Source organism: Sus scrofa, chromosome 2, assembly GCF_054392235.1.
Source record: "Sus scrofa isolate SSC_HxYL_T2T_F1_AM1 chromosome 2, Sscrofa_HxYL_maternal_Yorkshire_Landrace_v2.0, whole genome shotgun sequence".
NCBI classification, from domain to species: Eukaryota; Metazoa; Chordata; class Mammalia; order Artiodactyla; family Suidae; genus Sus; species Sus scrofa.
In genome coordinates this window covers 147,098,374-147,124,809 of record NC_139384.1, presented here as the reverse complement: position 1 = coordinate 147,124,809, position 26,436 = coordinate 147,098,374, and the positions used below count along the sequence as shown (strand labels likewise).

Below are 26,436 nucleotides of genomic sequence, written 5' to 3'. Positions count from 1 at the left end.
ACTTTTCCAGGTTCCATCTGGACCTCACTTACCTATTCTATGGGCACTGGGAGGAATCCCTTTAACTATCACTGCCCATCTTCTGTTGCTTTGCTCTCTGCAGTAAATGGCAGTGAAAATACACATTGTTGCATCTGAAATGAGATACACATTAATCCAAACTTCAGGTAACTTGGTGCTGGCCAGCTTTCCCACTCTAAAGTCTCTGCCTGGGGACCCTTACTATGTCTGGAAGGAGACTGTCAATTTCTGGGGTCTGAGGCCTGTCATCTAGTCATGGCTCTCATTTTTGACTAGCTTAGGGACACTTCAGTTCTGTAGAAATAAGAGTAAACACAATTTTTTTTTTCCTGGTCTTTTTAGGGCTGCACCTGCTGCATATGGAGGTTCCCAGGCTAGAGGTCGAGTCAGAGCTATAGCTGCCGGCCTACGCCACAGCAGTGGGGCATCCAAGGTGTGTCTGCAACCTACACCACAGCAACGCCGGATCCTTAAACCCACTGAGTGAGGCCAGGGATCGAACGTGCATCCTCATGGATGCCAGCCAGATTCCCTTCTACCGAGCCACAACAGGAACTCCCACAAAGCTTAAAAGGCAAGAATTTTATAACTTAAACAGATTTTTTTGGTCATATGGAAATCGCTTTCTTCAACACTTACATGCTAAAAAAAACAAAAACAAAAACAAAAACAAAAAACTCTGCCCTCACGGATGTTATACACACACTCCCTCTCTGGAAGAAACAGAATCTTTCCGGGCTTGCTTTTCATTAAAATAAATAGTGAGAAAACTAATTTATTTAAATGAAAAGCAAGCCAGGGGAGGTTCTGTTTCTTTTCCAAAGTTTATTCTGTCCCTTCAAAGTTATAATTCCCAGGCAAGGGGTGGCAGTATTGACTGCCCGCCTCATTTTGTTTGTCTTTTCTAGGGCTGCACCCGTGGCATATGGAGTTTCCCAGGCTAGGGGTCTAATCAGAGCTGTAGCCGCCAGCCTACACCACAGCCACAGCCATAGCAACACAGGATCCAAGCTGTGTCTTTGACCTACACCACAGCTCACAGCAAAGCTGGATCCTTAACCCACTGAGCAAGGCCAGGGGATCGAACCCACAACCTCATGGTTTCTAGTTGGATTCGTTAACCACAGCCACGGCGGGAACTCCACTGCCCTCATCATTTTGGTTTGGAAGGTTTTTTTTCACACTGCCAGCAGAGGCAGAATCCTTTGCATGTGCTCTGTCAGAGATGAAGCTGGGCCTGAAACCTTGCTAGCAGACAAGGGTACTAGCTGAGGTGAGGTGACAAGACCACATTCCCCGAAGAGACGTCGTTTTGCAAATCAAAAAGAAAGTAAAAGCCAAGACTATGAAGCTCCCATGAGACTGAGCTCATTCTTACCTGTTCTAGACCTGGGCATGTGAACCAGAGTTTTTTTCCCGTAACGGTGTTGTCAGGCAAGGATGCCCCTTTAGACCATAACCCAGGGAGGCCAAGCCCACGTCCCATCTTTCTTCCCAGCCTAGAAAAAGGAGGTCAATGGACCAAACAATAGCCTTGAATATGGCCCTCCAACTTATCTGCCTGGCAGAATAACATTAGGGGTCTGAGGCAGGTCTTGATCCACCCATAGTTTAGTGAAGAGGCAATTAACAGTAAGGTTAACCTTGAACTGTTTGGGCCTAGCGATTAGAGCCCTGGCTTTTGCTGTGGATGCTCCCACCAAAATCTCAGGCTGTCAGGAATGCATTTTTCTTTCCCTTTGAAATCTCTTACTACAAATGCTTGGGGGTTGCCGTTATGGCTCAGTGGTAAAGAACCCGACGAGTATCCACAAGGATGCGGGTTCGATCTCTGGCTTCGCTCAGTGGGTTAAGGATCCGGCGTTGCTGTGAGCTGTGGTGTAGGTCGCAGTCATAGCCTGGGAACCTCCATATGCCAAATATGTGGCCCTTAAAAAAAATAATGATAATAATGCTTAATTATGCCTAGTAGTTGTGAACTGGTAGTAATTCCCTCCTGAGTTCCTCAGTGTAGGGATCTGCAAAATGGGAACGATTCCTATTTTACCCTTTACTGGAGGATTCAGTAACTATCTAATGTCTCTGAAAGGATCTCTCTGGCACTTAGCCAGCTCCCATTGCTTCATTTCTGCTCTACTTTCCCGTGGAGGCCAAGCTGGGAATTAGGAAATGTTTCCCATTGACGTAAAAATGAGCACCCACAACCAGCCCACCAGAACAGGCTGCACCCTCAGAGCTGCGGAAGGGGGGACTGAACATGTGACTTAGCACCCATTAGCTGCCAACAGTATCAGAAGAGATGGTGACGGAATGAATGACATCAGGCACTGAGCAATGCAGCGCAGATCAAATGCCAGGCTGCTCTGGACAGGGGGCGGAAGCAGGATGGGGAAGAGAGTCAGCAGGGGGCCAGCCTTGGAATCCCTGGCTCTGGGGGGCCGGGGCTTCTAAAGGCTGTGGGTATGCTCCTTTCTCCATGAATAGGGCCTTTGCTCTAGCCGTGGCTGCCTGGCAGAAGGCTTGCCCTGCAGTCTCACACTGTCAAGTGGCTAGACTCCTTAACACTCTGGGTGTGAATTGTAGGCCCCAAATGACTGGAAACATCTGGGCTTCAACCGACACCTACAGTCCTCGTTTCCCCTTAAACCAGCTGTTTTCAGCTTCTCAGGTGGTGAGAATGACTCATGCTTCCTTCTACCTCTGTGTTTAGCAAATTAGTTTTTATGACTACATTCTACTTTTAAAACAAGAAACAGCTGCTAATTAAAAAGAGTCCCCAGAGGAGTCAAAGCTTGGACCCTGGAGGTACACTGCTGTCCTACCGGCCTCCTGCCCAGGCCTGTACATGTACTGCCAAAGGTTATCCGAAAAGCGTTTTGGTTTTAAGTTCCAATCTTTGGTCCTTGAATTGTTGCTCTTACAGCCGGATCCCTCAGACTTGGTCTCGCTCTAGGGGGTGCCATGGTGATTGTGGTCTGCTCTCAAGCAGCTCTGAACAAAAGAACACCCAGCCCCTGTAAAAGAACTAATGTGTGTAAGGGCTCACAAAAGCCAGCAAGGGCACGTTCTCCCTGACAGGCTCACCAGTTCACCACCAGTCCCAGTACCGTCCTTGCTGAGCTTTCTGGCTTGCAGAACATCTCTCGTACCCACTCCTGGGACTGACACGGCTGTAATTCTCAAGGCAGCTTTCCAGCTGATGTTCCAGGGAATCTCCCCTGAAGCCACAGCCTTACGTGCTCATGGAGGCACAGTCCTATAACCAAAGCTCACTACAACACAGCAAAGTTGCTCATCTAGACTTTCTTGGAATTCCTGTCGTGGCGCAGTGGCTAACGAATCCGACTAGGAACCATGAGGTTGCGGGTTCGATCCCTAGCCTTGCTCAGTGGGTTAAGAATCCGGCGTGGCCGTGAGCTGTGGTGTAGGTTGCAGACGCGGGCCTGGATCCCCACGTTGCTGTGGCTGTGGCGTAGGCCCGCAGCTCCAGCTCCGATTAGACCCCTAGCCTGGGAACCTCCATATGCCATGGGAGCGGCCCTAGAAAAAGCAAAAAGACAAAAAAAAAAAAAAGACTTTTTTGGGGAAGCAAGTCTTAAGCCTTCAGCTGGAGCTGATGACATGGGCTGATGTCCCTGAATTCTTTTCTATTCTCTGCCCTGGATGATTATCAGACCAAGAAACTTCCTGTTCCTATTGTCTTAGTACTAACACCAACACAAGAACAAAATTCCCCAACTCAGTTTTGCAGGATGACCTTATTCAGAAGTTTGCCAAAGAGCTGCAAGCTGCCCAGCATTTGACATTCTTCTGTTCAAGGGTGCTGCTAGTCCAACTCAGCTGGTGGGCTGCAATATTCTTGGCAACAAAGCCTTGTTTGAAAAGGGGAAGGGAAGTGGGGTTCAGCCAGGAAGTAGCATTAAGAGGTCTGCCTTAAGTGTGCTTATGTCTGCACTTTGGTAGTCCTCAGGACACCACAAAACCCTCCTGCATTCCAGCAAGAAGGACAACTAAAAGGTTCAGGTTGGTGGATCTTTCAGAGGCAGGCTCTGGTCCCCTCTAGACAAGTTCCTAACACATCAGAGATGGCCGTCTTCCTGGTAGGACTTTAGATCAGCTGTAACATCCCCCCAAAGATTACACAAGCATCATAAGACCATCACCATGTAAAGACCTCTTCAGCTAAAAGGTTATTTGCTTTTTTCTCAGCAGAGTACACTTTATGTTAGTCTTCCCAAACATATGATCCCAAGTCACCGGTTAATGAACACATCTTGTGGCCAAGCTTCAGCAGCCGTCAATGGCAGAGTTCCATGGCAGTCCATGTGGGCTTCTAACCTAAGTCTGAATCCATCATATGCCAAAGAGAAGCTTAGAGCCTTTCCTTCCAGGGCTTTTTGCGGCTGCACCCATGGCACATGGAGCTACCGCTGCCAGCCTATGCCACAGCACAGCAATGTGGGGCCTGAGCCACGTCTTTGACCCACACCACAGCTCACGGCAATGCCGGATCCTTGACCCACCGAGTGAGGCCAGGGACTGAACCCGCATCCTCATGGATACTAGTTGGATTTGTTTCCGCTGTGCACAACAGGAACTCCGAGGGCTCTTGATTTCAACCACCAAGGAGATAAGGTTGCTGAAGTAAAAGGTTAGAAAAGGGCACATCTCATTCATCTTTTGGGCCCAACTAAAGGAAAACCCTAGTCTATGCTCTGAATGTGAAACTGAAAAACTTCAAGACAGTATTGACAAAATTGTCTTAAAAAGCTGTAGTGACAGTGGGGGGAAATTATTGAAAGAATGGCATACACATTTACGTGTGTATTCTTCTACAAAGTATGGGGGGGGAGTTAGTTCTTTCAACAAAATTTGTTTCTACTATATCTTTACTGGATGTCGAGATAACTAACCTTCCCCCTATCTGACAAAAGCTCAGCTTTCCCCCTAACTAGATGGGAACTAAGATAACACCTTTGTACAAGGCCCTTGTCCCATGGACAATTTCATTTACCTTCAATAGCTTCCAACTATTGGCTTTTCTATTTACATACATAATCCCCGTATACCAGATTCCTCGGGGATCCTGAATTGCTGAACGCAGTAGAAAGGAACTGTATAAACAGCACCAAGACCTAAAACGTTGATATCCCTTAAAACCTGGGAGAAATGAGAGATCAAAATACCTTGGACTTGGAGGTCCTGCTGTGGTGCAGCAGAAACATCCGATTAGGAACCACAAGGTTGAGCGTTCCTGGCCTCCATCAGTGGGTTAAGGATCCGCTGCTGCAATGAGCTGTGGTGTAGGTCGGCAGCTACAGATCCGATTTGACCCCTAGCCTGGGAATCTCCATATACAGCATGGGTGTGGCCCTAAAAAGCAAAACAAACAAACAAAACCTTTGACTTAACTCTAAATTGTGCTATAAGCCCCAGACTTCACTCTTTAAATGAATAAACTAAGACAAGTACCTTGTTTACTGAGCACAAAAGAGACTGTTACTAAATGAGCCACCTTCCATAGCTTTCTTCCACACTACCTTCCACCTACATGAAGAATCATTTTATTTTATTTTATCTGCTTTTTAGGGCCACACCCATGGCCTATGGACATTCCCAGGCTAGGGGTGGAATGGGAGCTACACCTGCCAGCCTACACCACAGCCACAGCAACACCAGATCCGAGCTACGTCTGTGACCTACACTGCAGCTCACAGCAACGCTGGATCCTTAACCCACTAAGTGAGGCCAAGGATTGAACCCAAATCCTCTTGGATCCTAGTCAGGTTCGATTACCGCTAAGCCATGAAGGGAATTCTGAGAAAGAATTTTTAGATCAGTTCCAGAAGTTATTCATATTCTTGGAACTTTTCTGTGTGTATGTGTGTGTAGACTTAAGGATATCTCCAGGAAGGGGGGAAAACTGGTATTTTAAGTGAACAGTGCTTTTTATCAGAGGCCAGAAAGTGTTCCTAGAGCCAGACTTCCCTTGCTTACTTAAAAAAAAAAAGGTGGAAAATGGTGAAAACTTCTTCACTGGACAGATACAAGTCTATACAAAATCTAAATCAACTAAAGAATTCTCACGAATCAGGAAGGATATTTAAGTTTAGTAGAATTCTAACAACTAAACTCAATCCCTTACTCTCTCTTAAAGGACAGTACAGTTATTGACTAAAAGACCAGATGGCCTGGGTTCCAATGCCAACTCTATCACATACTAGCTGGTTAACCTTGAGAAAGGCGCTTGATCTGTACCTAGGTTTCCTCATCTGTAATTTAACAGTACCCACTTCATAAGATTACTTGGAATGTGAAATGTGATCATGTTCAAGTGCTTAGAATAGTGCCTTGCACAGTCACAGGTTCAGAGTCAGAGTATTACAGAGGAACTGCATCACAAATTCATTTACACTTTAACACGAATCCAACTTCCTACCAAAATAAATTAGTTCTTGGAGTACCCATTGTGGCTCAGTGGGTAACAAATCTGACTAGTATCCATGAATACATGGTTCAATCCCTGGCCCCACTCAGTGGGTTAAGGATCCAGTGTTTCGAGCTGTGGTGTAGGTCAAAGACTCGGCTCGGATCTGGTGTTGCTGCATCAGTGATGTAGGCTGGCAGGTGCAGCTCCAATTGGACCCCTAGCCTGGGAACCTCCATATGCCACAGGTGTGGCCCTGAAAAGCAAAAAACGAACAAACAAAGAACATTTAGCTAGTGTTTAAAAACAAACATTCTTGGGCCGCTCCCGTGGCATATAGAGGTGCCCAGGCTAGGGGTCCAATCAGAGCAGCAGCCGCCAGCCTACAGCAGAGCCACAGCAACGCCAGATCCGAGCCACATCTGCGACCTACACCACAGCTCTCGGCAACGCCGGATCCTTAATCCACTGAGAAGGCCAAGGATCGAACCTGCAACCTCATGGTTCCTAGTCGGATTCGTTAACCACTGAGCCATGACGGAAACGCCAAAAAATAAACATTCTTTGAATGGCATGACGTTTTTTTTTTTGGCCATACACACAGCATATGGAAGTTTCCACGCCAGGGATTAAATCCAAGCCGCAGCTGTGACCTACATTAAGGCTGTAGCAATGCTAGATCCTTAACCCACTGCACCACAGGGAACTCCCATGAATGACTTGACTTTGTAAACTGAAGTACATCCAGTATTCAACCAAAGAGACAGGAATCTGTTCCAAGGCTGAAGAAGAAAACTATGAGGAATAACAGAAGATGGAACGTTCCTACGAATTTTTTCCAATAGGAATGAGGACTGGGTATGAGTTTTATGCACGTGTTGAATTTAGGAGTTAGGGCTCATTAACTCCCTGCAAAGTAATATGTAATTTCCTGGTAATTATCTATCAATCTTGAAATATTTCAGTTTTAAACAGGGAAAGGAAAACAGGTTAAGGATGAAAATAGATTTTGAAGCAATATCCAAACAGCATTTAATAAAACAGAGGAGAGACTACCATAGCTACTGTATACTTAAGAGTTAGTCACTGGAATAAAGGTCTAAAGAAATTGTAGTTTGGTGTAGAGCTGAATTTAAAAGCATCGTACATTTGGTGGCTTTTTAGGGCCGCACCCATGGCATATATCCTAGGCTAGGGGTCAAATTGGAGCTGTAGGGGCCGGCCTACACCACAGCCATGGCCACCGCAATGCAGGATCCGAGCCGTGTCTGAGACCTACACCACAGCTCACGGCAACACAGGATCCTTAACCCACTGAGCGAGGCTAGGGATGGAACCTGCATCCCCATGCATCTGAGTCAGATTCATTTCCACTGAGCCACGACAGGAACTCCCTAAAAGCATCATACATTTGATATGACCAAAAAGAATCTTAAAACAAAGCTCCATAAATAGAAGCTCTATTACCCTGCTACGGTCTTCCAGTAAAGAACTCAGTCTTCCAAGAGAGAAGAAGCTGCCACTTACTAAGCTAGCAGGAATGTGTGAGAAACTCTTGGGGTTAATGAGATAGCTGTTTTAACTAGAAAGACTACACAGGTGGTTCAACAGAATTTACTTGTATATTTTCCATTTTCTGTACTATTTGAAGGCATAGGATAGCTTTGTATTAGCTTTCTACAATACCGTGTTTTAAGTTTATCCAGTAAACTAAGATGCAGTACAACTTTTATACAACTTAGGAGATAAAAAAAAAAATCTCCACAAGAGAAAGCAACTCAGCAGGCCCTGGTATTAAAACATGTTCTCAGAATAAACAGGTATGCAATTGCATTAAAAGGCAGTTTTCAAATACTTAAATTACATCAAGATACCTTCCAAATACCTGCCTTGTTCAACCAACGCAACAAATTCTTATTTTTTGTTAATAGTGGGGCATGAATTTTTGGTAAATGTTGATGGTTTTGCTTTCTTCGTTATCAAAAATCTTTTAAAGTGCTATCAAGCAGCAAATCACATCAGCTCTCTGCTCATGGTGGAGATGCCAGATCCTCATGGTGGCGGTGCAAAACGTGGAATCGTAAAAGCTACAGTTTAACAGTAAGTAGTGCATGAAGAAACAGTAACAAGTGGCCTAAGTACAGAGCTGGACAGAATCAAACCAGTTAGGTCTATAATTGCTCAACTGAAAATAATATAGGAACATAAAAAGTAAAGTTTGAGATTAGAATTGGTGTTTAGAATCAAATTTGAGAAATTTCTTGATAAAATATAAATCTTTTTTTTGAAATTAGAAACTATCAATTGATGGAGAGCTAGAGACTTATTAACCCCTTCTGCTCAGATAAGGAAATAAGTGACAAAGTCTCTTGCACTGAAGTTATGTATTTTAACAGCTTTACATGTAATATTCATATATAAAAAACTTTAAGTGCTTTTCTCCAATTTAAAAATCTAAAGAATTCAAAAATAAGGCATTCAATATTTGAAAAAAGTACAGATTTACAAAATGTGTATATTCTGTCATGAAAACTCCACACCAACATTATACACTTGGAAAAAAATACAAACAGGATATATTACAAATTTATGTAAGCAATAACTTAGTTCACACCATGCAATAAAAAGTACATTAATCAAGATACACAAGCTTTTGTAGGTTCTAAACTGAAGGACTTTTTTTTTTCTCTGCAGAATCCTTAAAACCTGTGGCACTTAAAATTTGTTAGCCTTTCTACTGAGAGGTAAATTATACACAACAATGATGAAAAAGATTAACAGACCAGTTGTCTATTATGAATCATTCCAGCTTTGTTCAACAATGGCCGAAACTCTCTTCTCATATTCTCGTTTGTTTTCCTGATAAAGCTGTGCTGCCTGGCTATTGGCTGGACTGTTTGGATTTGGTTCATCCAACAGAGACTAGAAGGAAAGAAAGAAAAGACGTATTTGTAGTTTCCTTTATATTAACATGGATCAGATATAAGGCACAGAAGTTATACCAAACAATAAAAATTATTCAATGAAGAAAGATATAAATTAGTATATCTTACATATTTTCAGGTCTCAGTACTTTTAGAAATGGCTTAATAAATACAGTGAGAAGTTTCCTGCTGCCAGAAAGCTTGAGCATTCAAAACAGACAGCTCCCAAATGCCTTAAAACCTCTAATTTCAAAAAAACTGGAAAAGATCAATATTCTTCAGCACACTGAAACTTTAACTAGGAAATAAACAGCTTGATTTGGTTAATACACAGTTATCTATAAATAGCTTAGCAACTAACATTTTCAAAGTTATACTCTATTATTGCGATACATTTGCAAATGTCTGAGAGTAAGTTGGGTAGGAGTGTACCCTGTTTCCTTAATCAACAAAAGATATGCACCTACCTAGCAGCAAAGGACTGAAACATGAAGGCTAAAAACAGTGTTTATGAGATGACCCAAATTAAAGCAGAAGTGTGGCAGAAAAAAACCTTAAAAAGGTCATAAACCAAAATGTTACCACTACTCCTCTCAAATCCACATAACTGTAACATCCTTCACTTCTCCCTTCCCTGCAATTGTCATTCAAGGTCAACTCAAATATTCTGCCAGAGTACTCCAGTGAATAGTTATATTCATTTGTTTAAAACAGAATTTCTTGGAGTTCCCATCGTGGTGCAGTGGTTAACGAATCCGACTAGGAACCATGAGGTTGCGGGTTCGGTCCCTGACCTTGCTCAGTGGGTTGAGGATCCGGCGTTGCCGTGAGCCACGGTGTAGGTCGCAGACACGGCTCGGATCCTGCGTTGCTGTGGCTCTGGTCTAGGCCAGTGGCTACGGCTCCGACTAGACCCCTAGCCTGGGAACCTCCATATGCCTCGGGAGCAGCCCTAGAAAAGGCAAAAAGACAAAAAGAATTTCTTGGATGGGGCAACATACTCAATACTTCTCTACATTTGGCAGTTTCTTAAGGTCTCTATGTTTCTTTCTAAATAGTTACTTTTATCTCTCCCCAAGGAGATTTTTCATTCTTTTCCACAACCTCTGGCTATGCTTTGTGGGCACAAATAACACTTGACCTGTGAGAATACTTTATACTTACACAGATCAGGAAAATGACTCTGGATTTGATCCAATGTGGTCACCAACAAAAAAGCAGACCCGTTTGTCTGAAAATCTTGAGTTTCTGTCTGAGCTCTGCCACTGGTTAACTTGGTGCTGGTAAGGTTTGCTCATTTGGCCTTTAAACTGATCCTAAAGGAGCCAATTACCTCCCACAGAATCTTGAAAAATTATGATGTATCCTAACACATGCTTACCTGAATTGATGTTAGGATAGAAGATACATCATAAGTTGGACTCCATCTATTCTGAAGGATATCTAAACATATGCTACCATCAGCATACACTGCAAAGACAACACTGAAATTGGTTACATATTAACTTTGTCATAGCCAACAATTTAAGACTTTTTTTTTTTTTTACCACAAACAGAATGCTTGGCTCAGTCAAAAGTCTTGAACATTAGTCAATAACTAAAACTTTTTATCTCAGGGGAAAACCAGTTTTAAACTAAAGACTCTTTTTGTAGGTCTTTTCATTAAGAGGCTGAGAGTTAAATTTTTTCAACACATACCATATAGCAAATCTTTTTAAATTCTACATTTTGAAATATAGTTCGTGATGGTGGCGGGTGGGAGGGGAACTTATTTGTGACATAGCAGTATCATTCTCAGAAACTGGAAACTACCCTGTGGTCCACAGTGAGGGACTGGCGAAATAATGGTACATTCCCACCACCAGAAATCACGTACATGTACATATGTTGATTAAGGCAGAATGACATTCCCCAATGTAGTACATCAATAAGTTTCCAATCAGTTATACAGGATAATTCCATTTTTTGTAAAGTATTATATATATTTTCATTTGAAGTATATGCAGTCACAAAAACATTTTTAAGACTAAATGCCAAAATGTGAGTAGATATCTGTAGATAACAGGATTATGAAGGACCACACTTTCTTTACCTTTTCTTGTACTTTATGATTTGCATTCCTTTCATAATTATAAATCAAGTGATCTGGGAGTTCCTGTCGTGGCGCAGTGGTTAACGAATCCAACTAGGAACCATGAGGTTGCAGGTTCGATCCCTGGCCTTGCTCAGTGGGTTAAGGATCCGGCGTTGCTGTGAGCTGTGGTGTAGGTTGTAGACGCAGCTCAGATCCCATGTTGCTGTGCCTCTGATGTAGGCTGACAGTGTAGCTCCAATTTGACCCCTGGCCTGGGAACCTGCATATGCTGCGGGAGTGGCCCTAGAAAAAGGCAAAAAAAGACAAAAAACAAAACCAAAAAACAAGGGATCACCGTTTTAAAAATCTTTTAACATTTGGGAGGCATTCCCCCACCACCGCCCCGAACTGATTTTGTGAGACTATGAACAATGAACATAAATTTTTATCCACTTGACGGATTATGTATTTGTATGATATATTTCAAGAAGTAGAACTGTTGGGTTGACAAAGGATAAATGCATGTAAATGTTACAGATACTGCCAAATTGTGGACAGCTTCATGGAGCAAGCCAGATCACCCTACATCAAAGCAAGATTAAAAGAGAGGCCTTTTGGGGGAGAAGAGGCAAATTACACTGAAGTACTGTCAACTCCAAGGGCTCTATCCTTGGTCCTCTTCCTTCTTACTCTTTACACATCCTTCAGGCAGGCAATTTTACTCATGGCCTCGATCACTATCTCTGTGCTAGATACTTCCAATTATTAGCTTTAGATCAGATTAATGCTCAGCTTTAATGCAGAGTGTCATATGGACTAAGTGTACATTCCAGAGGCACATCAAATTTAGCAAGTCCAAAGCAAAAACCATCACCTCTGTAAGACCCATAAAAGTATAATACGATTTTTAAGTTTTAAACTAGTTAACTATTTTTTTTTTTTTTTTTAGGGCTGCACTCACACCATATGGAAGTTCCCAGGCTTGGGGTTGAATCAGAGCTGCAGCTGCCAACCTACACCACAGCCATTCAAGATCCGAGCTGCAAATGTGACTTACACCACAGCTCAAGGCGATGCCAGATTTTTAACCCACTGAGTGGGGCCAGGGACCACACCTGTATCCTCATGATCCTAGTTGGGTTCGTTACTGCTAAGCCATAATGAGAACTCCCTGGAAAACTATTTTTAAAAGCCTTAAAAACATACAAACCTTTGATCAGGAAACCGTACTTCTAAAAACCTATTCATGGGTATTTGAGAAGATTTATTTTCAAGAACAAAGTGCTATTTAGAACTGAAATTAGTTGAAAATCACCAAGTGGAGAGTGATTAAATAAATGATAGCAAAGTCATAAACATTTTGCAGCCATTAAGAATGATACAAAAGAATATTTAGTAAGAGAAAATATTCACAGTGTATACAAAAATTACATACAACGTGATCTAAATTTTGTTCTTTTTTTTTTAAAGTGGTGGCACCCATGACATATGGAAGTTCCCAGGCCAGGTGATGAATCTGAGCCGAAGCTATAACCTACACTACAGCTGTGGCAACTCCAGATTCTTTAAACAACTGCGACGGGCTAGGGATTGAACCCATGCCTCTGCAGTAACCAGAGCTGCTGCAGTCAGGTTCTTAACCCACTGCACCACAGCGGGAACTCCTATTTGTATTTTTCACAAGATAAAATTTTTTTGGCTGTGCCCAGGGCATGTGGAAGTTTCCAGACCAGGGATCAAAAACCTATGCCACAGCAGTGATCTGAGCCATAGCAGTGACAGTGCATGATTCTTAAACCACTATACCTCAAGAGAACTCTTACAAGCTAAATTTTAAGCTACCTTAAAATTGGTACCTTTCACATTTTGACAAATAAAAAGCTATTACTTTAAAATCAGAAGTTAAAACAAAACTTTTCCTCAAATTTGGAACCTGGATAAGGTTCCAGACTATAGAAGTATGGTTAACACTGACATGGGAGCAACATCCAGATGTGAGCCCTAACAATGAGAGGTATGGGCAAGGCCTGAAAGGATGAAACAACTTTTTTCCTCCTATCATTTTCAGAGACTAATAAATTGAGACTTACCATTTGGATGAAACATTTTGGATAAAAACCTAACAGTTGGCGGTTTATTTGGATATTCTTCAGAAAATTCTATTACTAGTTTAAAAGTACCTAGATAGAAAACAAACCAAAATAATTACAGTAAAGACAAGCAAAGTTTTTCTATCTCTTTACCAATCAATTCCCAACCCCATGCTAGTTTTTGCACAGTTGCCCGAATATTAATGTCAATTCTGACTTAGCACACAAAACATGGCAAATATACTTCTATTTACATACTGATAACACACAGCATGGGCAAGTACTTGGGGATACAAGCGCTTAACATGTGCTAGTAGTGGGAATAACTGTCCTATTTTTGGAAGGCAATTTTTGCCCTAGCTACCAAAATATTACATGCTCATTTGAGTAACTACAAATAATTTGTTATAGCTTAGAAGGGACTGCCAAATGATTGTGAGAGGGGGTGACTACATATGACAAAGAACTCAGATTGGAAGCGTGGCCACTAAGGTGAAAGGTCTGTTCTGTCCCCATACCAATCCTTTCACTTAAACATGCTAAGATGAGCAAACGTTAGTGTAACTGCCTACTCTTGGTTATAGACCCATATGGTACATTTTGGTCGGTTTAAATCATTATTTCACAGTCAAAAAAGACACAGGCGTTTAAAAAAAATCATGCACTTATACAAAGTCAGTCTGTTCAGAGTGTGCACGAAGAAGAGCACTCAAGCTGAATTCCAAATCTATTTCACAGAAATAAGCACCATCGAAAAGCTGTTTGCCTTTCTTGACTTCTTGTTTGTTTTTCTTTATTTTTTTTTTAAGGTCACACCCGCAGTATCCTTTCTTGATTTCTTTTGATTTTACTCACTATCCACAGTCCTTTTATTTTGAGGAAATCCATCTGAAGGTTGGAGTGTTACTCAAACTACACCGACATACTCAGTAAGTTGAGACTTACTCCTAACGAAGTTAGTACAAGTTTAAACCATTCCGGGGTCTCTACATTCAGCAATGCAGTTTAAAAAAACAAAACCAAACCCCTTTTTCAACTTTGAGTCTACTTTTTTTCTGGCCATGCCCACTGCACGTGGAAGTTCCCAAGCCAGGGATCAAACCTGCGCCACAGCAGTGAACCAAGCCAACGCAGCGACAACGCCAGATCCCTAACCCACTGTGCCACAAGGGAATGCCTCAACCTAAATTCTAAACTCATGACTTCAGTCTACCAAAATTAGAGGCTTGCATTTAGTCAAACAGTTAATCACATTCTGATATATTAATAGAAGTACTATGAAATGTACGATTCATTAGCAAAGATAGACTTACACCTATTTTCTTTATACACACACACACATACATATATAAAACTATTTTTTTTTTTGCCTTTTTTAGAGCCACACCTGCGGCATATGGAAATTCCCAGGGTAAGGGTCGAATTGGAGCTGCAGCTGCTGGCCTACGCCACGGCAACGCCAGATGCGAGCCTCTTCTGTCACCTACACCACAGCTCACGGCAACCGCAGGATCTCGAACCCACTGGGCAAGGATGGGACTGAACCCACATCCTCGTGGATACTAGTCGGATTTGTTTCCACTGTGCCACAATGGGAACTTCTACCTATTTGTATAGTTTACATTTTAATTTTAATTACAAAAATGTACAATGTAAAAATTTCAGGCAAACACAAATATGAAAGTTTTTTTTAAGGTTCTTTTCTTCTGCTATGGGGTTTCAGAACCCCTTTACATCCTTACTTCCAGCCACGCCACGCTTCCAATGCAAAGTCACTACACGTGAAGTTGGGAAAAGATGCATACAACAGTATACCATTTTATGGTATTTCCATAAAAATAATTGAAAAATATTGGCTCTATAATTAATAACCAGCTTGAACAAATTCCCAAAATTGTTAAACAATCTATTTTCACAACTGGTACAAACTGCCTCCATGGGCTATTACTATCAATATTTGTTATAAGAGAAATTATAACTCAAGGAAATCTTAAAATATTTACTCATTAACAACTGTAAACTCATCACATGTTAACCTAAGTAACATGTAATGAAAATAACTATGTCCCCACCTCCCCAGAGTTAGTGGGAAGTGGAGCATTGTTTCACAATTTTGCAAATCCCTTAAGTGATTAGCTTAATAGAAGACAGCTGCATTCTATTCTCTTTGCTCCTGCATTCACTCTGCTGCAACTTACTGTTTTGGTTAAGGTAATGGAGACAATCAGGCCTCACACAAATATGTAAATAAAAAAGGAAGAAGTATTTGCATAGTCTTTTCAGATAATTGTAGATATTCTTTTTTGATATTACACCAAAGAAATGGTAGGTTTTTAAAGTTAGCTGCACTGTAGATCTGAAACCATATAAACTCTTTGCATCAGTTATGTTAACAACTGCTGCACAGTGCATATATCTTTTATCTATAATTTCCTACTATTAGACATTGGCCATTTGGAAAATATTAATTCACTGAGTTATACAAACCTAAGTGTTGCCATATTTCATTTTACATGCCATCAAAAAAATCACACCCACACAAAAAATCACAATAGGTAAAACCATCAACTGACCTCAATAAAGATTTAGCTATTATTGGGAAGCCATCATTTTATCCACAGCAATAAATACTGTCAGTCACTTTTCTTGACCCAACAGCTCATTTTGGTAACTTTTGAGACTGTGTCTGCCAAATACGGACTCGAATCTCAATAATCACAGTCTGTCAATCATTCTTTCAAGCAAGAATGTCCCACAAAAAGAGCAGTACTTCAAGCTGCACTTCAAACAATTGCAGAAGTGCTTTCCCTCCGCATAAGCATCATACTTTGCTATGGAAGAGAAGTGCTTTACGCATACTTCCCACTTCATGATGCAGAACAGTAAAAAGATACATGCTCAAGGGTTAGAATTTAGTAATATTAATAACTCCCACTTTTTCATCAGATATTTTAAAGTGAAATTGGCATCTTTTAAAATGCCAAAAATACAGTAACTTCCAATACAATCCGGTGCCAGTGCCTTGATATGTGCCAAGGTGCTAAGTCGCTTAGGTCCAGTTTTAGCCACTTTTGTATCATCAGTGCAAATGTTAATAATGACTTAGTATTGGTATAAAGACAGTTTTAATCATACCAAACCCCTAAAAGGGTCTCAGGGACTTTAAAGGAATTATGGACCACCTTTGAGAATCCTCTGGTATTGAGTAAAAAGCTGAGCTCCTTGAGTACCTCTCTTCAATTCCCTACCTCCCATCTAGAGGTAACTACTGATGAGTGTGCTATATAACCCTTTAACCACCCTCACACTTGGGTGTATTTAGTGAAAACGTGATATTAAAACATACATTCTGCAACCTTTTTATCTCCTCAGACATACACCCAGATCTACCTCATTCTTTAATAAAAGCATAATATTCTAGAGTCTAGATATACCGTAATTTGCCTGATCATTTCCCCTACTGAACATTCGGGTCGTCTCCTTAAAAACACTTCGGCAATTAGTATTTGTACAAATATCTTTGATGGGTTAATTCTGAAGCCATTTTTAATAAAACAAATCTGTGTAACAATTTTTAAAAATCTATGCTGTAATTAGGGAAACTCTAAGTCTATGGTTTTGATTTTAATATGAGAAATTCAACTTCTTTTTTTTTAAAGGCCCGTAGGCATACAGAAATTCCCCAGCTAGAGGGTGAATTAGAGCTGCAGCTGCTGGCCTACACCACAGCCACAGCAACTCGGGATCCAAGCCACATCTGTGACTTACACCTCAGCTCACGGCAAGGCCAGAACCTTAACCCAATGAAGGAGGCCAGGGGTTAAGCTGGCATCCTCATGAATACTAGTTGGGTTCATAACCTGCTGAGCCACAATGGGAACTCTGAGAAGTTCAACTATTAATACATATTAGAACAAGTCTCCATTTTCCTGGCTCTGGGAGAAAATACTAAATTTAAGACTCAAAAGATTCTGCAGAATGCAACCATTGCTGGGTGTTTAATGCTAGCTGTATGTGAAGCTACTGGCAGCTATGTAGGATTAGCACCCGATCAATATACATAAAGTTTAAAAAGCATGATTATCTTTCTGATATTTACCACAGGGACACCTTTCGTATGCTACAGTGCCATTTAAACTTAAACTAGTCTCAACATAGACCCCACCACTTAGGCTTAGACTTCTACAGCCAAATAAAAAATTTAGGAGTTCCTGACATGGTGCAGTGGAAACAAAACTGACTAGGAATCATGAGGTTGCAGGTTCGATCCCTGGCCTCATGGATCTCATCGAACTCAGTGGGTTAAGGATCTGCATTGCCGGGAGCTGTGGTGTAGGTTGGCAGATGCAGCTCAAATCCTGCGTTGCTGCAGCTACGGCTGTGGCAAAGGCCAGTGGCTACAGCTCCGATTTGACCCCTAGCCTGGGAACCTCCATATGTCAAGGATGTGGTCCTAAAAAGCAAAAAAAGAAAAAAAAAAAAAGAATTAAGGAGGGAACTAGCAATCAAACTGATCAAGCGGATGTGGGAAGAAAGTCCTTTCTAAACTATAAATTCTCAGTAGTATTACTTAGTTTTACTTTCACCTATTAACAATAGAAAATAGTCTTAAGTAGATAGGTTGGTGTTACAATTTCCTATTTAAAAGCAGTCTCTTAATACTATAGAAAACATTGAGGATAACTTACCATCTTCAAAGGGTGTCCCTTCTGGTCTGAAAACAAGAAGATTTCAGATTAAAAGAGGTTTTTCACTCTGCTTTTTCCTGATATTCAAGAGTGGAAAGGTAAAAACTCAAAAGAGAAAAGGGCTCATTGTGATGGTTTGTGGAGTTTTTAAGTTATTGTTAATTTAATACCCTGGATTTTTACAGATGTAGACATAAAAGGTAACTTACGACTTTCATTTTCAAAGTTTTCCTTTTACACTGGCTTTACAAGAAACAAACTAAAAAGCCCACAAATTTTCACACAAAAAGAATTCAGTTCATAAGTAACAACGCTTTCGTAAAAATATGTGTATTCTTTTTTGTCCTCTCATTTTTCTTCTATTTCTGGCCAGGTCCACAGCATGTGGAAGTTCTGGGGCCAGGGATCGAACCTGCGCCAAAGCAGTGACAACACCAGATCCTTAACCTGCTGAGCCACAGGGGAACATCAGTAAATGTATGTATTCTTAAGAGAAAATGCTACTTTCAATTTACATCAGTAAGATAGAAATAAATAAATACCCCTTAGATTAAGATAACTATGACCCTTTAGTTTAAGTGTCCTACTTTGCAAAGGAGCAACAGCTCTTGTTCACATGGGCTCGATTTATCTGATGTCGTCAAGAGAGCCAGTTTCTTTTGCTCAAATCTTTTCCTTGCTGCCATATCCCAGTTTTGTCTTTCCTAAGCAGCAACATTAATGATTACTAACAAGGCACATTCAGGATCTCAAAGCAGCCTGTTAAAAGCGTGAATTTAATGCAGTCACTTTACTTTAGAAGGGGGAACTACACTTATTTTCTACTAGTCTTCTAACGTAGACTCTCATAACTGATTCGATGGCAACTGGGAATTCTGTTTATGAAAGTCCTCCTTTAAAGGCCAAACAGAACACCCATGGACTCTATAACATCTACTTTGAGAAACAAACTTCAGTGCAAAGCCCTATTTTAAAAAGAGCAAAAGAAAATATCCAGTTCAGGATAACCAAAGAAAAAGCATAAGGAAATTCTAAATTAAAAAACACGTACGCAATATATACTACATGTAAAATGGAGGAGTGCTCCCCCGAAGGGTTCATTCAGTTATTTCACACTGGGCTGTCAGACAGTTTTCATTTAAATTCTTGCCAAGGTGGAAGTTCTCAGTATTTTGGGTTCCAAGCCTTTTTACCATTTTAGTAGAATGAAAGAATGAACACTTGCTTGGTTCATTTTACAACAAATAATTTCTCTTTCTCCTGTAGTCTCAGATGATATTTTTATCAAGTAAAACCCAAAATGATTATAGTCATAAATTTTATGTAATGCCACAACTCTTTATCAGAACTTTTTTTTTTTTAATTTATTTTTTATTTATTTATTTATTTATTTTTTTCCCACTGTACAGCAAGGGGGTCAGGTTATCCTTAGATGTATACTGAACTTTTTTTTTTTACCTCGCAGTTTCTTTAAGACCCGTGCTTCCACCTCAGTTCCCTCTTCCTATTGTTACACATTCACTTTTCTTAAAACAATCGCCACACCTACCATTTGTTATTTCTTTCAACTCACCCAAATATAACTGCATTCCACTGCATGATGTTGTTTTCAGATGGTGCGCCACTGACACCCACAGGTGGGTCCTCTTGCAATCTGGAAATCCAGAGCAGAGATTTTAAAAGTTGAACATTAACACCATTAAGAAGGCCAAACAGAACACCTATGGACTCTATAACATCTACTTTGAGAAACAAACTAAACCCATTTCCTTGTTCCTGTGCTGAGCTGGAATAAACCATATGACTTAAAAAAACAACCACAATCAGATATATACTTATTAAATATCTCTCTAGATTATGTAAAATCCCAAAGGGATTCCATCTCTCTCCAAATATCACCAAAGATATCTCTTCAAGAAGTGCTTTCTCCCAAAAAATAAATAAAAACCTTAAGAGAAAAAAAAGTATTTTTACAGAACCATCAATTTTGCTGCTGTAAACATACTAAGACTTCAGTCCTAACAACCAATACTTGAACATGGCCACCAAACCACCCCCCAAGGCTAACCCCCCCAAACAAAAACCCAACTCAGTATAAAAACTAAATGACTAAAAACACTCATATCCACTTTAATGAGAATACTAGTTTTAAGCGGAATCACTTTATCCGATTTGCTTCAGTTAACAATAGCTTTTAGGAGTTCCCGTCGTGGCCCAGTGGTTAACGAATCCGACTAGGTACCATGAGGTTGCCGGTTCGGTTCCTGCCCTTGCTCAGTGGGTTAACGATCCGGCGTTGCTGTGAGCTGTGGTGTAGGTTGCAGACCGCGGCTCAGATCTTGCATTGCTGTGGCTCTGGCGTAGGCCGGTGGCTACAGCTCCGATTCGACCCCTAGCCTGGGAACCTCCATATGCCGCGGGAGCAGCCCAAGAAATAGCTAAAAAGACAATAAGTAAATAAATAAATAAATAAATAAATAACAATAGCTTTTAATCAAAGCTTCCGTTAGATTTTCATTGGTCCCTAATTTAAAAGTTCTGCATCAATACTAAACCCACCTCTCAGATCAAGAGACATTAATACAAAACTACTTTCGAGTATCTGTCATAGTCAAATTCTTGTAACCGAAGACCATTGGAAAACCACGCAAGGTGCCAAGCGTACAATTTAAAATTAAGCAGAGAATTGCAGTGACCATCCAGGGTAACACAGGCCACAAACTCCAAGTTTTATTATTTGAATTTTACTTATGGGAGCTAATCTGAAAATACTCTTTTCAAGCTGGAGAAGACTAGATTTGCACCAAAGAGAGCACCTCCTTCTAGACTTTCATCTCAATAAAGAAATAAATGCTACATTTTATGTATACATAGCGACTGCCATGTAATATGATACTTGAAATTAGTTTCCCCCCAAATGGCTCTTTTTAGTCAACCTCAAGCAGAATACAGATGACCATGGATATGCTGCCTGAGAGCCGTCCACTAAAGATAAAGGCTAAATTACAAATACATTCAATGATAAACTGGCCAAAGCCCCAAACAATGGCTTCCAAGGGCCTCACCTAAGGGTTTACAATGGTTGAGAGGTTACTTCCTGAATGACTAAGTTTTTACACTAAATATTTTGTCTCCCAGAAACCCACTTAAAAATGTGCAGAGGAGGGCAATGCTAAGTCTTCTCTTTTTCTCCCCCTACCTCCAGGTATTGAATTAAAGGCAACAAAACTGAAGTCACTTCCTCCTCACTCATGCCAACACCTCCTTACACAACCCTGTTTTACAAAAGGAGGCCCAGGGAGTATCAGGTTAGCGCCAGACTCAAGGAAGGCATTTTTCCAGACTTTGAGGCTATAGATAGGGCTTTATACACCAGGCCACAGAGCTGAGTTCCAGAAGGCACTGGCAGCCGCCGTTGCCAGCCCTGAGTCCCAGGTCTCTACGCCAGTTCTCAAGGTCTTTTCAGGCGAGCGGGGAAGAGTCGGGTTTCAGAGGACGGGATAACAACCTCCGGCCCTCGCGCATCAGATCCCACCCTCGCTGAAGAATGGCAGGGGGTGTGTGTGTCTGCGTGAGCGTGTGGCGGGGGTGGGGGGGTGGGGGGGCAAGGTGGTCGCCCCAACCCTGGCCCTCGGAGGAGACCGCAGGCTCATCCAACAAAGCTAACTAGTGCAGCTACCGGGGGAAAGGTTTCTCAAGCGCTCGCGTTTAGGGCAGTGAGGGGGCACCACAAAGTGCAGCGGTGGGTGATGAGGTTTGGACGCCAGGGTGAGGCATCAGGCAACTGGCCCAAGTGGACAACAAGGAATCCTAGGACAGCCAAAGCCATCTTCTTACTTCTTCCGGGGGGAGGGGAGTGGTGAGGGGATATCGAAATTTCTTACGTCGAAGGAGTGAACAAGCAAGGCTGACGGACTGCGAACAGGGGCTAGGACTGGGCTTCCGTCAATCCCGGAGGGCCCACAGCGGCCCTCTTAGGGTCATGAGGGGAAGGTGTCCCGGATCCCCGCCCTGCAACCCCGCAGCCTGGGGAGGAGCCGTCATCCGGTGAAGATGAAGGCCCTTACCGCTTGAAATCTCGCATAAGTCTCCTCCGGGCCGGGGTCGACATGCTCCCCAGCTGCCCCGCGGTCAGTCCGAAAGAAAAGAGTCCCGCACAGCCCCCCCACCCCCCGGCGCGGCGGCCGAATCACTGTGGGTCACCGCCGCCGCCGAGGCTGCACAAACAACCCTGCAATGACGTCTCCCTCCGCCGCCTCCAGATCCCTCCGCCCTCCGCCGGTACCATGAAGTGAGGGGTTGGGGAGAAAGGGGTGGGAGGTAGGAGAGCTCTTTATGGGAGCCCTTCAGTAGGGACCCTATCCATTTTGGTTTCCTTAACTAGTCGACCAGTTATTGTGCTCTGTGCTCCGACTGGAGATTGTAGATCAGGAGATACTGAAACCGAAACACCAACTCGTATCCCCCTCTTTCACTAGCTTAGGCTCGACCGGGTGGGGAGAGAGGGACGTATCCGGGACCAGAGATTTCAGGGAAAGGAGGTGGGATGACGCAAGATCACGTGACTACCGGCGGCGTTGTCAACAATCCACCCCTGAGGGGGAGGGGACGAAGTATCTAGAACCACGTGTCCCTATGACGTGATTAGAACGGGTCACGTGAGAGCGTCGCCGGGATCTGAGTTTTAGCCAGGTTTTTGAACCGGGTGGTTAAATTGACGGGGCTCAGGGTGGATATACACCTTTATTACTTATGTCTCTGGTTTCTCTCATTAACAGCAATCAATGATGTGTCGGAAGCACTAGTTTGTTGTGTTTCTTAACTCTCTAAAACAGAGCCCCAAATAATTTGGATATCCCCACTGGTTGATTCAATGGCTTATCAAATATGGTATGTGGGGGAAGAGTGAAGGGACCTCCTTTTTTCTCATTGTTGAATGCTCAGGCTCCTAGCAAGTAAAATCCCTTGAAATGCTTCCTTAGGACCACCAAAATAGTCTGCATATACACTGCAGTGGGTTTCCAGGATTGGAAATTCTGGGCAGAGATAAAAGAACGGGTGTACAGGGTTTCCCGGGTGGTGGAGTGGTTAAGGACTCAGCACTCTCATTGCTGTGGCTCCGGACCTTGGCGTGCCGCAGGGGTGGTCAAAAAAAAAAAAAAAATAGTGTACAGATTGTCTAATGTTGGTTTATAATCACTGTGGAATTACAGAATTTTGTTTTCCTTTATGGGTGTGCTCTCATGTGAGGATTTGTGTCACAGTCCATGGATTTAGCTAACATGGAGTATGGTTTTATTTGTCAAGAAATGTAGGGATTTGATCTCAAGAGTTTATCCATTTATAGTTGGTGTCAAAGAAATCTAAAAGTATGATCAGATCTGGGGGATACTGCAGACATGGATGGGAGATTGTATCTAGAGACTGGGTAACTTATTTCACGTTTTTTTAGTGTAGCAAGTACGTGGCCTGAAACGTCCTCCACTATGGGACTCAGTGATGTTGACCATTGGGATTCAGAGATTACTTCAAGTCATTGAGTTCTCTTCCTCTGTTGCCTCAGTGCTCAGTCAGAGCTTTTGGTATGAACTCTGAACTCTTTTAATGCATTTGGGTAATTCTTCAGCCCAGTGTGTTATAGGATAGAATGAGGAATTAAGTGTTGCCTGTAGTTTCACGGACCCAGAAAGGGTTAACATTCTCCACTTTGCTTGTACCTTCCTTTCTTCAATCCCTTAATTCTTTCTCTTGCTTTTAGTAACTGCCTTGGTGAGCAAGTTAGCCAGGCCTAACTCGTGATAGATGTGCATTCACAATTTAATTCTGGGGGTTCCCATTGTGGCACAGCAGAAAGGAATCCGACTAGTATTCATTGGGCTGCTGGTTCCACCCCTGGCCTCACTCAGTGGGTTGGGGATCCAGCACTGCGGAGAGCTGTGGTATAGATCACAGATACAGCTCAGATCCCAGTGTGGCTGTGGCTGTGGTGTAGGCCAGCAGCTGTAGCTCCCAATTGACCCTTAGCTTGGGAACTTCCATATGCCATAGGTGCAGCCCTAAAAAGCAAAAAAAAAAAAATCTCTAAGTCAAAAAGTGAATATTTGAATATTCTTATTTTTACTTTTATTTGTTTGCCTCCCTGCCACAGCAATCTTTATTCTCCCACTACCTAAGGATGAAAACACACCAGTAGGGTTACCTATAGTGAAATGCTGAAAGAAACCTTTTTTTTTTTTTCCCCTTTACTTTTTTGGCTTCCCTGAGGTATAAAGAGCCAGGGATAAGATCTGAGCCATAGTTGCAACCTGAGCCAGGGATAAGATCTGAGCCATAGTTGCAACCTGAGCTGCAGCCTTAGCAACGCCGCCAGATCCTTAACTCACTGTGCTGCGTGGGGGAATGAAGCTGTGTCCAAGCACTCCCAAGATGCCACCAATCCCATTGCACCACAATGGGAACTCCTGAAAGAAACCTTTTTAAAAATCCTTGTTAGTCATTTGTCCAGCAATTTACTATAATTTTCTATGGCTTTCTGAAATTTAGCCACTCTTGACAAATTCAAGTGAAGTTTCATTGAAGTCTTACAGCTTTACTGTATAAGCAAGAATCATACACTGTCCTGGTTGCCAGGCCTGCCATAACCTATTTGTAGAAAGAATAGTTTTAAAGCTATAATTTTATACTGTAGTGATTCTGTAGCTCTAGATTGTAAGCTCACAGAGGGCAGGGACTCTGATTCATTCTTTGTCCCTTGCCAATATAAAACCAACAATAAATATTTAATAAATGTGCTGTATGGCAAGTGTGGGTCCACTATAAGATTTACTGTGATGTTCGTATTCATAAGTGGAAAGTATTTTCTAACATGGTTGAGTAACTTTTCAAAAGGAAGGACAATTCTGAATATGTTGGTGGTGATAAGCAAAAACCAAGACCATTGCTCCTACCTCTCCCACACCTCTCTTGACATAAACCTTAGCAACACAGAAACGCTTGGGAAGCTTTTAAAATACCAATTCCTTTAACCTGACTCGTTTAAACTAGGATCTCTGGGAATGGGGCCTTTTAAAAACCTCTCCAGGAGTGACTTCAACTGTTCCTGGAGGCGCAAGACCAACTGGACTTGAATTTATTGGATAATTTGGCAATGCTTTCTCTTATTTAGGAGAAGCATAATGAGATTTGGCATCTTGCACTTAACTCTTTTTACAGAAAAAAGAAATGAAAGCCTAGGAAAGACAACATTCTCTGGGCACTTCTGGTTACATTCCTTTTTATCCATTAGAGATTGTCATTGCAGCAGAACCCATATCTAGTTCTTAACTAATTAGATAAAGGGTTTCTTTTTTTGGAGGAGGAGAAGGGTGGGTGCTATTATACGTCGGTCTGTTGCGGTGGAACCCTTTGAATTATTTGCTATCCTAATGAGGATCTTTTAGGGTTTTGATAAGTCGTAAGGGCATTTGTAAAAAGGAGGACTATTATTAGTTAAAAATACTTTTTATTTTTGTCTTTTTGCTATTTCTTGGGCCGCTCCCGCGGCATATGGAGATTCCCAGGCTAGGGGTCGAATTGGAGCTGTAGCCACCGGCCTACGCCAAGAGCCACAGCAACGCAGGATCCGAGCCGCGTCTGCAACCTACACCACAGCTCACGGCAACGCCGGATCCTTAACCCACTGAGCGAGGGCAGGGACCGAACCCGTAACCTCATGGTTCCCAGTCGGATTCGTTAACCACTGCGCCACGACGGGAACTCCAAAAAAAAAAATAATTTTTTTTTAAAGCCTATGGGGTGTTCAAGAAATGCTCTTGATTTATGAACCGTTTTATCCCCGTTTTAAGGATCAATATCTACAGCTGAAGTCCCAACTCAGGTCTGTGGAATATTAACGTAACTAGGTACTTAGAAAACTGTAATTGCACAAGACTTCCTTGGGTGTCTTCGTTTTAAAAGCGATCTCTGCCTAGGTTTACCAGGCATCATTTTAGGACCAAGCACAAGCAGCAGGTGTTCTCCCGCCGTGAGCGCATCTAAGAACCAAGTCAGAAAAACTTTCACCCTAGTTCTCCTTCCCTAGACGATTTACAGTCACCCAAGCGGGAGTGAAAATGTGGTCCTCGACCAACTCCTCTCGAAACCAACCTAGTGTAGTCGCCCCGTTCGACTAACTGCAGCTCGTATCTCCCCGCTCCACCCCCAAGGAAGCTTC

The 26,436-nt window shown here is 42.2% G+C and overlaps 2 protein-coding genes across 5 annotated transcripts in view; one reads left to right on the top strand and one right to left on the bottom strand.

The window, feature by feature from the left end:
• Positions 1 to 8,051: 8,051 nt before the first annotated feature.
• UBE2B (ubiquitin conjugating enzyme E2 B) lies at positions 8,052 to 22,455 on the bottom strand. 4 transcript variants are annotated; one of them, XM_085009189.1, is made up of 6 exons: positions 22,292 to 22,455; positions 19,798 to 19,878; positions 18,225 to 18,245; positions 13,537 to 13,626; positions 10,754 to 10,842; positions 8,052 to 9,370 (listed from the first exon to the last, which is right to left on the bottom strand). In XM_085009189.1, the coding sequence occupies exons 2-6, from the start codon at positions 19,811 to 19,813 to the stop codon at positions 9,242 to 9,244; spliced, it is 345 nt and encodes a 114-aa protein (XP_084865315.1). In that variant the 5' UTR covers positions 19,814 to 19,878; positions 22,292 to 22,455; the 3' UTR covers positions 8,052 to 9,241.
• A 420-nt stretch (positions 22,456 to 22,875) lies between these two features.
• Positions 22,876 to 26,436, top strand: part of CDKL3 (cyclin dependent kinase like 3) — a 126,228-nt gene continuing 122,667 nt past the window's right edge. The window contains exon 1 of the mRNA XM_085014601.1: positions 22,876 to 23,114. Within this exon, the coding sequence (XP_084870727.1) occupies positions 23,112 to 23,114 (3 nt within the window). The 5' untranslated portion in view covers positions 22,876 to 23,111. The remainder of the gene's footprint in view (positions 23,115 to 26,436) is intronic.